Source organism: Melanotaenia boesemani, chromosome 17 (genome assembly GCF_017639745.1).
Source record: "Melanotaenia boesemani isolate fMelBoe1 chromosome 17, fMelBoe1.pri, whole genome shotgun sequence".
Taxonomy (NCBI): Eukaryota; Metazoa; Chordata; class Actinopteri; order Atheriniformes; family Melanotaeniidae; genus Melanotaenia; species Melanotaenia boesemani.
Genome location: NC_055698.1, coordinates 28494766 through 28510085, shown reverse-complemented (window position 1 = coordinate 28510085; position 15320 = coordinate 28494766). Strand labels below are relative to the sequence as shown.

Below are 15320 nucleotides of genomic sequence, written 5' to 3'. Positions count from 1 at the left end.
GATGAATGAGTTGCATCAGCAGCTCAATCATCCTTTTGTGGTCTCAAGTTTTGCTTTTACTTTATTTTAGAAGCCTTATGTGAGCCGAAGAGGTTCCTGTAACCCAGAAACAGAAGTGGGTTTACTACACATGAAACATAAAAAAGAGGCTACAGCTCATGTGGAAATAAAGGGTTTTATATTTTTATGTTAATATTTGGTTTTAAAATGCTAGAAAGAAAATTAACATAACATCAAATAGGACAAAAGCAAATATCTAAAGACAGATGGGTAAGAAAAAGTCTAAGGTTATGATTTCAATAATTAGTTGTATTTTAAGGGATTTAAACAATGCTTTCAAATATTTTGTGTTACACAATATGGTTTCTTGTAAATATTTAGGAAATGAAAAAAGCAACTTTTTTGTCTGACATGCACAATAATCTTTCACTTTAGATAAATGTTGCATTAGAGGAAAAGTCTGATTAGCCATGTTGTGTGACGAGGGAAGTAATAACTCCAAAGTATGACTAGCAAGTTAATCTCCCCTTTTGTGTGTTTGTGCATTTGTATGTATGTGTGTGTGTGTGTGTGTGTGTGTGTGATAATGGCGAGAAATGAATGTAAGAAAAAGAGAAGCAGCCGCACTGAAAGGAACACAAAACCAGACACATATACAAGAGAGAAGTGGGTGTGTGTGTGTGTGTGTGTGTGTGAACATGAACACAGACACACATGATGTTTCTGGCAATAAAACCACTTGAATTCAGTGCTACTCTGTGGAACCTCGAGAGATGAATCTTCATTTCTGCCTCTGACCACTGAGACTGCAGCAGCCGACTTCAGCCCAGTCATAGCGATTCAACATCTGCAGGTAACAAATCTAGACTTTTTTCCACATCTGCCTCTAAAGACAAGCTCTTGTATGCACTTATTTAAGCAATATTTCTGACTCTCAACACGAATTATTATTGACTGTGCTTCTGATTAACCCTGAGATGATGTTATCCATAAGTTGTATTTATATTTAGATATGGTAAATAAGAACTATAATCACTCCTGGATTATACCTTTTACACGTTTTCAGACCAGGAAGAGTTAATTTTTATATATCACAATGCAAAATGAGCCATTCCTTAATTCCTTATATTTTGCTCTTTTTTATGCTTTTTTATGTACTGTATATATTAGCTGCTTTCCCACTCATTTTCTGTCCAGTCCTTCTATGAAGAAGCCTCTGACTGAAATCCCTTTGTTGTTTAATTAATCAGCATGCTGTTAATGTTTTCCATTAAATATAGCTGATTCTGCTACATTCTTCTTGTTACAATCAGCTCTCAGGCTCTTTCTATCTATTTATCTATTTATCTATCCATCCATCCATCCATCCATCCATCCATCCATCCATCCATCCATCCATGTTAGACAGATGTCTAGCTAGCTAGTTAGATAAATAGAAAAGAACAAATGTAAACCAGCATAATTAAATATGGGTGTTTATTTTACATTGTGTAATTGTGCGTGTACGTATGTAAATATGCATATGTTTTATATATGTAATATGTGGCGCATATGCGATACTTGAATTAACAATATACTTTTATTTCATAACTCTGACCATCTGCAGGTCAGAGCACAGTAGAAAAGAAGTGAAAGGAAAGTAAAAAAGTGTGAAGACAATAAAAAATATTATGCAGGCTGCAACAGGCTTTCACATCAGATTCCCCAGGAAAGCATCACACTCCATCTGTCTTATTAGCATTTGTGGGTAAATGATCAGATCTGTGGAAGCCTATAAGCCATTATGAACAGTAAAACAGAAGCTCAATCTCGATGTGTGGACGAACAAACATTTGCAGTATTTCTCAACTGCTAAAACACGAGTTTTAAAATATGCTCTCATTTTCTCACATCTTTAAACACTAAACCCATACTTCAAACTGTTTTCACAAAACGTCTGACGATTGTTGCAAAAGTGAACAATAACCTCAGTTTTATCTGCTCAAAACCAAACACTGTTGTCAGTTCATGCCCCAAGTAGCTACTGCAGAACACTACTGAGCAGCCAGTAGACACTACGCAGAAAAATGCTAAACAAAATGCTCAGAGGTGCTAGAATAAAGCTTTAATGTTCACAGCAGACTGAATGCCTTATGTCAGGAGCAAAACAAAAACCCACTCATTTTGAGATAATTGTAACATAGACTAAAAATAAATACTTTGTAAAACAACATCAAATGCAGATTTATAACAGCTGAAACATGCTTAGGTTTTGACCACAGGGGTCAGATTTTAACCTGTGTTTAGGCTTCAGTTTAGCTTAGACAATGGAGTTTAGCATCTTAGCAATCGAGAGCTACTGTAATAGACTGAAAACAACATCTTAAGTACTATAATGTTATACGTTGTTGATTGATTCGGACATGTATCACTGACCCAATTCCTCAAACCTGTAAAAAGCTACATGCCTTTGACCAATTAGTTTATAAGCTGTGGTCAACTATATAAAAAGATATATATATATATATTATAATTACAATATACAGATATATTTAGTGTAGAAATGATAGGATGCTTTGTTTAATTTGAAAAAGTATAAAGCTTAAGTTGGCTTGAAATCTAAATTTCCACAGTTTCAGGCTTTTTGTTTTGGTGTCAAACATTAAACAACATTTTTCTTTGTTATTTTCTTTTCTACCATCTTTTCATCTGTTCAGTTGTTTTTGAGATATGGCAGAACTCAGCACTGAAATAGTATTTGTGAAGAGCTCAGTGAACAAAAGTAGGCCATTTTTTTTTTCTTTCTTTCGTTTACTTTTTTTTTTTTGTGGTATTTCTGTCACTTCCTTTTAACATTGCATATGCAGTGACATTTGTCTTTGCATTCACATATCTGCTCCATCTGTCTGATTTTAAAGATTTCAATCGTATATCATATAATTTTAAAAGTCAGCAGTTTTGAAGCCTCTAAAAAATAATCTCTTCTCCTTAATATTTCCAATTTTCAGTTCATAAATAATTGCATTGGAAATCTGACATATGTGTGCTTCTGCACCTACTTGGTTATTGGGTTAATGGGCATTTAATAATTCTTTAATGTGGCCCAATAACACACAGCTGTTTGTTCCTCAGGGTCTCCTGTAATTGTACAAAATCAATTCTGTAAACTTATATTGTAAAAACCAAATAGCAGTAAAATAATGATCAGAAAACTCTGTAAAAAAACTTTAAAAAGTTTTCCACATCTCAATAAGGGTGAAACAGGAAGGCCAATGAGACCAGGAAGCCAGACTTTGGCTGGTGGATCGCAAAGCACCAGGTTAGCCCTAGCTTGTTGTCCTATACAGGAACTGCTAACAAGAGAAGACGCCAGGAAAATAAATTCACTAGCTCACCAAAAGGTGGCTTGTACATGGAATATCTTCTAGGATGGCATCAATCTTCATAACTAGTCCAGTGCTAAAATCATGCTCCTTTTAACTCCTTCCATTTTTATGCTCCTTTTAGCAGGTCTCAGTCAACAAAGACAAGACTGCAGACTTTATGTCCTCTTTGGTTTTTGTGTGGACACTGCAGGGAAATTAACTGAATCTACTTCTGCTGCAGTATAACATAAAGGCTTACAGAATCTGAAAACATGCCGACTGAGTCATTAACAACTACCTTCCTGTAAATACAATAAAATGGTTGATTTTATACACAAGCCTTCAGACAAATAAAAAGCAGCTTGTACTAAAAAAGGTTAATAACTTGACTTTTAGAGGAGATCTTTAAAGGAACTTTGAGTTTTGCATGATGGGAAACACATGTTGTTAATCAGAGTTAATCAGAATTAAGGGCCAGCTTCCTTTTTTCTTTTGTATTTATGGTTTTGTGACTGTAGTACCATTTGTGGTTCCTGCTAACTTCTCCAGTAGTTTTATCAGATTAGCAAGACACTGCCTGGTTACCCCCTGGAACTCATTCTGAGAAAAATGACAAACAGCAGATAAGATGTGCAGCATCTCATTTAACAAAACATGGGCATTGCATAATTCTCTTGCTGCATCTTAGAAGGTATTACAACTTAGCTTTGACCTTTAGACTTTTTACACTCTCATTTAAAGTGGAAGATTAAAGATATTGTTTCTGTCATGGAGCCAAATGCAGATTCTCAAGTCATTTTTTCAAAAAAAAAAAAAAAAAAAGCTGTAATTAAACTGGAAAGACTGAAATATCAAATACCAATACAGCAGAATAGAAGAATTGATAACCTCCAGAAAATAAAACAGGAATCAAGATTAGCGGTATATATAAAATGATCAGAACATGAAACACATGAAAAGAAAACAGAACAAAACAAGGGTCAAACAGAAACATTGAAACCTGGACTTAAAGATGTCAAAATGAGAACCAAAGATCAGTTTAAGGAAATAAAACCGTACTTGAAACAGAAACATAATAAGAAGTAACACAGCCAATCTGAAATCTTAGAAAGGCCCTGTAGGAAACCCTGAAATGAAGAACAAGAAATTCTTTGAAACTAGACACTGACCAGAAAAAGCTCACAGAACAAAGCATGAATTTTTAGAACTGAAAAGCAAAATACAAATCTAATACAAGCTGTATCTCTGAGTCACTGGAGGCAATTTCATGTATCTTAACTTACTAATAACGAAAACACTGATCTGAGATTTCATCATCATGTTTGCTCATCAGGAAGATTGAAGATGTTTTTGTTCTGTTAAATGTCAGCTGTTGTCTTGCTTGTGAGACAAAACTGCCGTAAGGAGACGGAGTTCTAACGCTTCATTTCATCACTTGTTACTTGCTGCATTTTTAAGCTACGCTTCTCAAACTTTTATATAAAATACCTACATTTATTTATTACAAATGGCTCTAATTCAAAGTCCTGCAAGTATTCCAAAGATGCTGCTTGCTAATACCAAATCCACGGTGTTCCTTTGTGTAAAAAAAAGAAGAAAAAAAGCGTTTGTGTGGCTATTTGTGTGTATATACTGCCTAATACTGCATGGGGCACATTTTATGGTCGCAGTCTTCATTGTTTCATCTTTTATAAAATGCTTTTTTTTTAAATAAAATTTTAAAGAAAAGTTGTTTCTCTAAGTCTAAATACACTCAAGAACTCGTTCTTAGTTTTATGTAAGGGGATCGTAAAACACTTCAAATATATGTTACAGCCCACCATATTTTAGCTAGCTGTATTAGCAAAGTCGTGTGAAATAAGCAGAGAGAAAATGCATCACATCTTGTCTAAGAAACTATAATTTAACTGACTGTTAGTCACATGACTTTATCTGCATTTGTATAAGTGCTGGAATTGGTAAAATCCCTTCAAATAAAAATGTTTTATCTGAATAAAATCTGCACGCACCTGTTCCTAGCACTGGCAACCACTATGTGAGATTGAGAAGGAAGTGGTTAAACACTGAAATTATCTTATGACTGCTGTCTCATACCTAAGTGATGGAAATGATGGCCTTACAATTCTAACCATGCTACACAGTCTCCCCTAAATATCTAATGCAGGCCAGTGTGCAAATTTGGTCCTCGATGGCCACTTTCAAAATCTATCCTCACATCCAAATATGGTGATACATGTGATGGCTGAAATAAAAATAAAACCCTGCAGTAAATAGGTGTGAAAATAATCTGAAATAAATATAGCTCTAACAGGAAAATGTGCGAGACAAGATTATTTTCCAGACAGTGTGTCAGCTGGGTACATCTGACTCATCTGGCAAAACCTCCAAAACACAAACACAGGAAAACAGGGAATGATGGAACAGGGCAATGAGCAGAACAAACCAAAAAGTACTTATACAGAGGGGTTAATGACTAAAAAAGGAGCAGGTGTTATAATCAGCAAACAGAAACCAGGGGTAACAGAGGCAAGAGAAAAACAAATGGCATTCACACCAAGATAGTCCACTAGACTCGGTCTGATTGGGGATTTGGTTCAGTTGGGGACTGAAATATTCTTCCGGACCAAGATTGCCTTTTAAATAACGTGTTGCATTCTCTGCCAGAAGCGACAGAATGAGAAGACAAGCCACACAACCAAGAAGAAAACTCATTCATCTGTTGCGTAGGATGACTCTGGATCAGATTGTCGCAGTCTCGCAAGATCATGATTTTATCAGAACTTTTACCTAATTTTTCCACATCTGACTGCGAGCTGTTTCTGCTGTTGCCTCACATGCGCTTAGACCTGCCTTTGTATGCGGATCGAGTCTGTTTCTTAAATCCGAATCAGAATTTGTTCACGTATCCACAATGCCCCAAATGAAGTGGACTTTTCAAGCAAATGGACTAAGATTGGAATCAAAAGGCTGGTGTAAATGGACCCTAAATGAAACAAGAACAAGAAAAATGTATTTCAATTGTAAATATGTTGTTGTGTGTAAAGCACACAGTTTGTGACTTTAGCAAAGAGATGCACGTTGCTAAACTCATGTAGCGCTCAGTAATCAAGGAAAGGATACTTTGATATCCTATATTGTTACTCTGTTATTATTTTATTTTATTATATTTTCCATTTGTTAAGTGCCAAATTTACACATAACCACTTGACCAAACCAGAGCTACAACAGAGGCAGAGGGTGAACAGAGGAGAGAGAGTAAAGAAAGAAAAAAAAGGAGAGTTACAAGATAGAAAATAACCACAACTATGAAATCTAACCCAAACAGGAAAACCAGACAACCAGCTGCTACACACGTAAAAGGAATAATAAATATCTTTAAGAAAACATTGCAGAGACACACCTGGGGAAAGTCATCAAAATAATCTAATTTTTAATACATAACTTTAATCAAGTAGCTTGAAATGTATAAAATGACCCATAATGACCCCTCACCCGTCTGGCAAAAGTTATTTTCTTATTTTGTCGCATAAAACAGAACATTTTGTCTGTGGTTGGTAGATTAAGTGAATGTGAGCCGTATATGTTTTACTGTGAGATTTGGTTTGGATGAACAATAAAGAAAGAGGAAACCTAACAAACCTTCTCTATAATCAGCTGCTTGCAAATGAAGATGTTTTATAAAAGGTCCCATTTCTGAAGAAAAAAAATTAATATATAGTTCTCTGAAGCTAAAACTAGACGACATTTGACAGAACTAAAGTAAAATTGCACTTTTTTTGTTGCCACTTTTTCTTTTAGGAAACGGTATAAAATCCTTCCTAATCCATCCACCCATCCATCCATCCATCCATCCATCCATCCATCCATCCATCCATCCATCCATCCATCATCTGTACCGCTTCGTCCATTACGGGTTGCGGGGAAACTGGAGCCTAAACCAGCATTTAGCAGGTGAGGGGCAGGGTACACCCTGGACAAACAACCATTCACGCTCACGCTCACTCTTAGTGAGAATTTACAGCGACCACTAACCTAACATGCATATCTTTGGATGATGGGAGGAAGCTGGAGTACCTGGAGAGAACCCATGCATACACAGGGAGAACATGCAAACTCCACACAGAAGGCCACTGTTCAAACCTCCCCCCAGCCGAGCTTTAAATCAGCAATCCTGCTGTGAGGCCTGTCTGTATTCCTAAAACTTTAAATTTTGTAGACCAAGTACCACAAATTGTTCACGATGCATTGTTTACTAGAGGATTCACGTGACCACAGTTGTTTCACTGAGGAAAGTAGAGACATCCAGGGCTCGCACATCTCTTATTATTCTGATCGTGCAATAATGAGGTCAACAGGAAAGAACAAAAATAGAGGCGAAGAATGAACCTTCTTGCTGTGAGGCTGCAGTGCTAACCACCACACCACTGCGCAGCCCCCTTCCTGATCCTTAGGTGTGAATTTATCTGAAAAAGATGATCTGAAAATGTACAATATGAAGTAAAAAATTCTTTTTTAGATATATCAGACTTTTACTGTGCAGACAGTGAACAGAGATGAAATTAAACATTTAAATTTTTCAAACTTTAAAACTTTCTTTTACAGCATCCAGATCAGATGAGCAAATATAGCCTGAGATGTTGTTAAACTATATAATTTTTTTTCCCAGATTAGACGTTTAACCTTTCAATTGTTAAAAAAAAAAATGTTTTCAATTTGCATTTTGGTTGAGAGTACTAAATATAAATATTGTGATTAATATAATTTCCTGCCTTTAAGTTATTAGCATAATGATAATCTGCTGCTGTTATGATATGAGTTGATAAAATCATATAATTCAAAACAACTCTGCAGAGTCAAAAACTGTATGAATGAAATTTAATCTGCTTTGACTCCATTTTCCTTTTACTCTTTTTCTTCTCTGAGTTAAGATCTTCTTGTATTTTTTTTTCCAGCTGTATAATGTGTCCAAACGCTACTCTGCTCGATAGTGTTGTGAAATCTTCCAAGATTGATCAGGCAACAAAGGTGAATGTGGACGCCATCATGGACAATATCAGCATCATCCTCTACACGCTGACTGTGGTGTTCGGCATCACTGGGAACTTTGCGGTGGTCTGGGTGGCTGGATTCAGACTTAAGGTGGATGCACAGTGTTCGATGTATTATTGTGATAAATACCATGACTCTGAATGATGTGAAACTTTGGGCTATTACTCAGGGCGAAAAGGGCTATTTCAGGAATAACAAATACACTTTCAGCTGTCTCATTCCTGGAAGTTTTGAAAAGCTAATGTTGTAAAGTCTTTAATTCACAAATTGCAGGAAGCTGGTTTCCAAACATTGACAGCAGCTCAAATGAAACTAATTACACTACATTATTTATCTCTCTAAAGAGCTGTCCAAACAACATCCTGTAATCATTAACCAGTGTTTGTGTTCCAGTTACAGCAGAGATAAAGCGAAAAAATCAAAATAATTGTGCTCGTATAACTATAACTGACAAATGTTCACCTGAAGCTCTCCACAGTAATTAAATGCTTCATTTTTAGATGATGTAAGATTCTTCTGAGCTGAAGAATCTGCAACCCCAATGAGTGTATAAACCTCAGATCAGGTCTAAAAGGACTGAAGATAAGCTACATATCCTAAACTAATGAGAATAAGCTGCCATAGTTGTATATTGTAGAGCAGTGGTTCCCAACATGGGGAGGATTTGGACATAAAGAGCCACTGTGATCAATGTCCACACATTGTCCCTGTTTTGAGAAAAAAAAAAACACAAGGGTATATGTTGTTAAATTAGGACTCAACCAGAAAACATTATTTATGATGAGAATCTCACTTTGAAAGCATAAAAACCAGCTTGGTTTCAGCACGGCGTGGGGCAGGGGGTCCATGGCTTTTTAGTATTTGCATGACGGGGGTCCTCAAGAAAAATAGGTTGGGATACCACTGTTGTAGAGTAAAGGTTTTAGCCAGATTCTCCTAAAACATTTTTATAATAATGCAGCATGTATCTTGCTCCAAGGTGATGAGTGAATTGTTTGGATGCTGTGAAACGTAACTTTTCATACTTTCATACTCATGAAAGCTTCAACAGAACTTTTGCAATCTTTATATGTCCTCAATTATAATATACTCAAAGACAGTTTATCATTAAGGTTGTAACAATAAATCAGTCAAATTAAATCAAATCAAATTTGATTTATAAAACACGCAAAAAGCAGCACAAAGTGTTTTACATAATGAAATCAATCATTTATGCATATTAAAAATAAATCATAAGCCTTCACACACCACAAACTAAAGACACACACCAGATCCTTGTGACTCTTACACACACACACACACACACACACACACACACACACACACACACTTCTACGATCAATCCAAAGATCAATAATATTGATACCAGCGCTGATATCAATATTGATTAATACTACTGTGATAACATCGATACATACGTGTGAGGCTTGAAAACTGTCAGAAACTTCACAAATAAAAAGAATAAAGTGTTTTTTTGGCGGATTTGATTCACAACTATGACAAGGACCCATATGGCTAAAATCAGCTGCTCTTGCAGAGATAATGCCAATTTTTTTTAAATGGCATGAGTGTGTGAATAGAAAAATATCACAAACTTAATAAATAACTAGGACATGTGTTTTTTGGTGTTTTTGGTTGATCTTGATAACAAGACACCTACGTATCTGAAATCAGCTTCTCTCACTGAGATGACGCCACATTTTGCTTTTTATGGTCTAATAGCTTTATTGAATATGTGTTAAAAAATAATGCATTAATTCAAAAAATAATTTATTGTCTTTACATTTACGTGTTAAATATAACAGTCCTATTAAGAAAGTAATAATACTGACAATACTAGCCTTTTATTTACTTGGTATCGGATTGAGACCAAAAAAAGACAGATACCAAATCTGTTAGTATCACAAACCCATAATACTGATAACTAAAGGTGTGGTGTGTAATTATGTTAAAGTTAATTAAAAATGTTTTGTTTCAGACTCTAAGTAGGAGTAATTTCTCACTATTTCCTGATTCAATGGAAACAAATATAAATTAATTTTTTGCAGTTTTCTTTAATGAGATGTGAAATTTTAAAGTTCAGACTTTACAAGAGTAAAATTACGTCTCAACATGTTTCATTTAGCTTCCTAATGTTGCTTAAAGTAAATATAACTAATGGAATCATGGAAATAATGTGTAACATTTTCTATTTTTTTGCCTTTTCTTCCACTTTATTTCCCCCTTTGTTTCCTCTTGCCTTCCATCTTCTTCTATTTCCTTCTTTCCCTCCAGCCGAAGGTCACCAACGTGTGGCTGGTGAATCTAGCAGTAGCGGACCTCATCTTCTGCTTCACACGAGTCTTCTCCCTCATTAAGAAGCTATTTTTCGACTACTGGCCCTTCGGCATGTTCCTCTGCAAGTTCAACGGCTTCTTCAAATACGCCAACATGTTCTGTTCAGTCTTCCTTCTGGCCGTGATCAGTTTGGACCGAATGCTCTGTGTTTGGAGGCCCATTTTCACAAAGCAACGGCGCACCCTGTTTGCTGCTAGGGTGGTAGCAGTCTGCGTCTGGATCCTGGCGATCATCTTTAGCACTCCCTTCTTCATCTCCCGCCATGTCTACAATGGAAAGAACAACAAGAGCAAGTGTAGCACAATGGAGGTGAAGGAGGCGAAGGACAGTGATGTCACCAAATATGCTCTCTACTTAATTCGCTTTGTGTGTGGCTTCCTGTTTCCTTTCATGGTCATTCTCATCTGTTACATCCTGGCTGGTATTGGCATCCGACGGACCCGTCTATCTGGGAAGTCCCGCCCCCTTCGTATATTAGCATCCCTGGTCATCGCGTTCTTCCTTTGCTGGGCTCCGTACCACTGCCTGCTACTTGTAAAAATGGTGGACAGTAAGAATGCCGTGTTGAAAATTTGGCAACCTTTGGCGAGCGGTGTTGCCTACTTTAACAGCTGCGTAAACCCATTGTTGTACTTCTGCATTGGGCTGGATGTGAGAGGCCAGTTCAGGCAGAGTCTGATGGGTATTTACAAGAGAGCTCTGGCCGATGACATTGAAGGACAGACGACTCAGTCCAATGAACGATCTCTGGATGAGAGCAGTTCTGTCATGGTGGCTGGACCGAGTCAGATACCAGTAGTAGTAGCTGAAGTGTAAGTGTCTTAAGATTTCAAACCCTAGCGGGATGTTCAGACCAACATTTTTAATTTTAGAGTGAAACAGAATGAGTGGCTTACAGTAATGGAAATGATCAAAAGAAAAATGAGGGCAAAAACTAAAAATATATTTCTTTGATGAAAGTTTTTGCATCCACACATGACATCAAGTTACAGAGCTGCTGCTTCATTCATGAAGGTCACTTGTATGTTTAAGTGCATAAGACAACCAGATTTGCAGGAATAAAAACAGAAAAAGGAGCATTGAATTAATGTAAAACATGAAGACCTAGAGAATATATATATACATATGTATCTTTTTTTTTTCTCTGCTGGTGTAGAAAGTGTTGCTTAAAGGGTCCAGGGAAGGGTTTTCTATGTTTTTTGTTGTGTAAAAAAGAAAAAAAAAATATATACTGTGCTGAAGGAACTTGATTTATCCAGTAGTCTCAAACTCTCTACAAGACTTTTTTATCATCTTGTCTGACATAAGACCACAGTTCCTGGATTCCATGTATGATGAAATTCTTCAGGTAGTGCTCCCTAGTGACAGCATACATGTTATCCTTCATGCAATCATTTTAAAAGCAGAAGTTTTTGCACTGCAAGAAAACTATTGCAGGGTGGCTGTTGAGGAACAGAGTAATTGAGCAGCTAGGCTATTAATCTGTCAGAGGACAACAGAGGTTTGGGGACATTCACCAGGCTGAACAAGCAGGCGTTAGCTGTTAGTCGCCAGGACAACTACGGTGCAAGTGGGTGGTAGCCAAAACCCACATGGACAGGATAGTCCAAGCAAGCAGCTAACAGCAGCCAGGGTCATTCAGACCAGTTTCTGGCTGCTATAATCCACTCAGCCCTGTCCAGCTGCTCAGCTGAGGAAGCAAACCTCTCCTCAATTCATGCAATTTGGAATTAAGGCCATTTGGGCAGTGTAAACACTGGGTTAAAACATAAAAGGGTTGAACTTTGTATTGGATTGCTCCTGATTCTTGTCAACCTGCTGTCAGTGACTCACCAGTATGACAGGAAGAACCTGCAGACCACAGAAACCGAGAGGGGCCATGCTTGAAACCCTTACAAAACAAGCTTACTAAAACAAAACAGTTTTATTCAGATATCACTTTGATTATTTTAAAAACTATGATAAACAAGAAATTCTTTCTTTCAGGTTCAGGAAGTGACCAGAATGAGACATGCATGACTTCACCTACTGTTAAAGATTCTGACTTGAGAAAACAAAGCTTCTTATCTTGTGATAACTGGTTCCAGCAGTATTTATCTTGCAAAAACTAAAAGCAGATTTCTTGAGATAAAGTTATAAAATGAAACTGAGCTTTGTGATGTTGAGATAACTGAATCAAAAATAGATAACTGTATGTATGCCTGAGCTTGGCTCCCTTATGAGATCATTATGATAATAATCAGTAATTCCAGACATTGCTGTACATGCACCTGCAAATCATAGGATGCATCTTGAACTTTTCAGCATGCTGGTGTACATGTGAATGTTTTAATGAATTAATACCAGTCTTAGTTAAAAAATAAACCACAGTCCAAAAGTCTAAAATATATTTAAATATTTAGATTTGCACACAAGTTGTTAGTGAACTGACAACCATCTATTTTAACTCATTATGTTACATGAAAAAAAGTAATGTGCTTAGACATGACATGCAAAAGATCACGATGGCAAAGACCTGAATCTTCCTGCAATTTAAACAGATTTTTCTGAGACTAAATGTGCATCGTACTAATCCACATTATGAGAAGGTACAAGCTGTTTATTTCTAATATGAATTTTTTTTTTTTTTTTACATCAAAAAAAGTAAATTTTTATGTTAGTTAGACTGCTGACCTTTCAGTGAAGACACACAGTGAGTAAATGTTCTCATAAAGGGCATGTTGTGGGAGTATGAACTGAAGTTAGATTAAATTTTTCCTCTAAAAGGTTTTTACATTGCTCCTAGTGCTTGTGATTAAAGTGGAACCATACTGTCTGGATAAAAATGAAGGCAGGGGGAAGTGAAACTATTAAAAGGAAAGCCAGAAAAAACATCAGCCATGATTCTTTCTTGTGCACAGAGGTCATGCAGTTAGATGAACTGAAACTAAACAGAAATAACCAAACACATGTGCTTGTTTTTTTTATTTTTGTTTTGTTATCTATCATCAGAAGGGCCCTTACAGGTTTTGGTTGCTGTTTGTATAACTCTAACCTAAGAACACACCTTGCCAGAAATGTATAAAACAATAAAATGCAGCCAAGATTACGGGTCACTGATCCTTAGCAACCAGCTCATAAAGCTCAGCTGTACAGTAGTTAATCTGCAGAGTACTTATGCATCACTAGGAAACCAGAGACACTGTTTATCTTGAACTTTCTGTTCTGGGAGTTTCTAACATTTCTGTTCTGTCACAGCACCATGCTTAAGTGTATAGTGTTGTCTTTGAAGCTTCAGTAATTAAATGAAAGGGTCATATTTTATTAGGTCATATCATATAAGCTTTATACATCTCTTTTGTATGTAAAATTCTGTAACATATCCAAACATAATACTACTATTATATAAAACAACTAGATGATTGTAAACACAAACTGTCATGGAAGTATAAAGACTTTAAAACGGCTTTATTTAATAAAGATGTCAACGCAAAGGTCAGAAGCTGCAATTAATTTACAAGTATTGACTATTTTAGCTCAAGCTGTTTGTTTTACATTGTATTTTGCAATAACTGGTTAATAAATGATCTCTGAATTATATTTTTGATAAATCCAATGAAATTTGAATAGTTACACTTAAATCCCACCTTGATGCAGCAAGCAAGCGCAGAGCTTGTAGTCTGCATCCCTGCAGCTATGCAAGCTTTTTAAGCATAACTAGCATTTGTTATTAAAAACTACACCATACAGTAGTCAATGTGTTTAGATTGGAGATTTAAATTTGAACCTGGTTTAAGATTACAGATGTGCATGGAATAATGGATTGAGTGAAATGTGTCATAAACCGACCAATGGTCCGATTCTGGGTTGATAATCTGGCTAAGGTTTTGCTGCAGATGCTGCATAAAGCCAAAGGGAGTTTTCTCTATGAACATCAGAGCTGTGCTCCAGCAGTAAATGCTTGGATTTAGCGGGAAAAAGTAGTGTAAGTTAAATGTAAACGCATGTTTGACAACTAGTTTGAAATACACCATCACATCTAACAACAAGGGAATCATTTTAAATTCATTCAATGGAAGGAACATTGTTTTTTAAACCAGAAATCTGTTGTGTTATATTTACAAACTGAGCATTAAGTCCGTTTTTATCTTGATTTTCATAGACTCAATCAACTTAAAGCTAAAATGGAGACATCTTTGCAATAAAACAGTTTTTATATTTAAGAATACTTAAACTAAGAGAATGTTCTAGGATAAAAACCGTCACAATACAACTTAGTTATACTTCCAGAAAGCTGCTGTAAACAGATTTAGAAAGAGAGAGAGGGGAGGAGATGGTGTGTTCTCCTTTAAAACATGAAAGCACAAAACCACATTTTTAAAGCAGAATTATGCTGTGTTGATGACTTTAAACATCATTATTTTACTTTAACAAGCACAATTGTCACTGTCCAGCTGTTTTTAGTTTTGTTGTTGCTAAATGCATTAAAACAGATATTTAGCTGATGCATAGCGTGTGTCTTTTAACCTGCCACATCTACACCACACACACATACTGCCACCTGTGTTTGGAGCAGAAGATTACAGTTTCTGTACATGCTATCAGCATGAA

General features: G+C 36.2%; 1 protein-coding gene across 2 annotated transcripts; it reads left to right on the top strand.

The window, feature by feature from the left end:
- The first annotated feature begins 676 nt into the window (after positions 1–676).
- LOC121628354 (C3a anaphylatoxin chemotactic receptor-like) lies at positions 677–15212 on the top strand. Of its 2 annotated transcripts, XM_041967390.1 has the most exons (4): positions 677–853; positions 7143–7295; positions 8297–8483; positions 10668–15212. In XM_041967390.1, exons 3-4 carry the CDS (start codon positions 8304–8306, stop codon positions 11544–11546), a joined length of 1059 nt encoding a protein of 352 aa, XP_041823324.1. In that variant the 5' UTR covers positions 677–853; positions 7143–7295; positions 8297–8303; the 3' UTR covers positions 11547–15212. The 2 variants fall into 2 exon arrangements, with proteins under 2 accessions (XP_041823324.1, XP_041823325.1); XM_041967391.1 differs by lacking the exon at positions 7143–7295.
- The last annotated feature ends 108 nt before the right edge of the window (positions 15213–15320 follow it).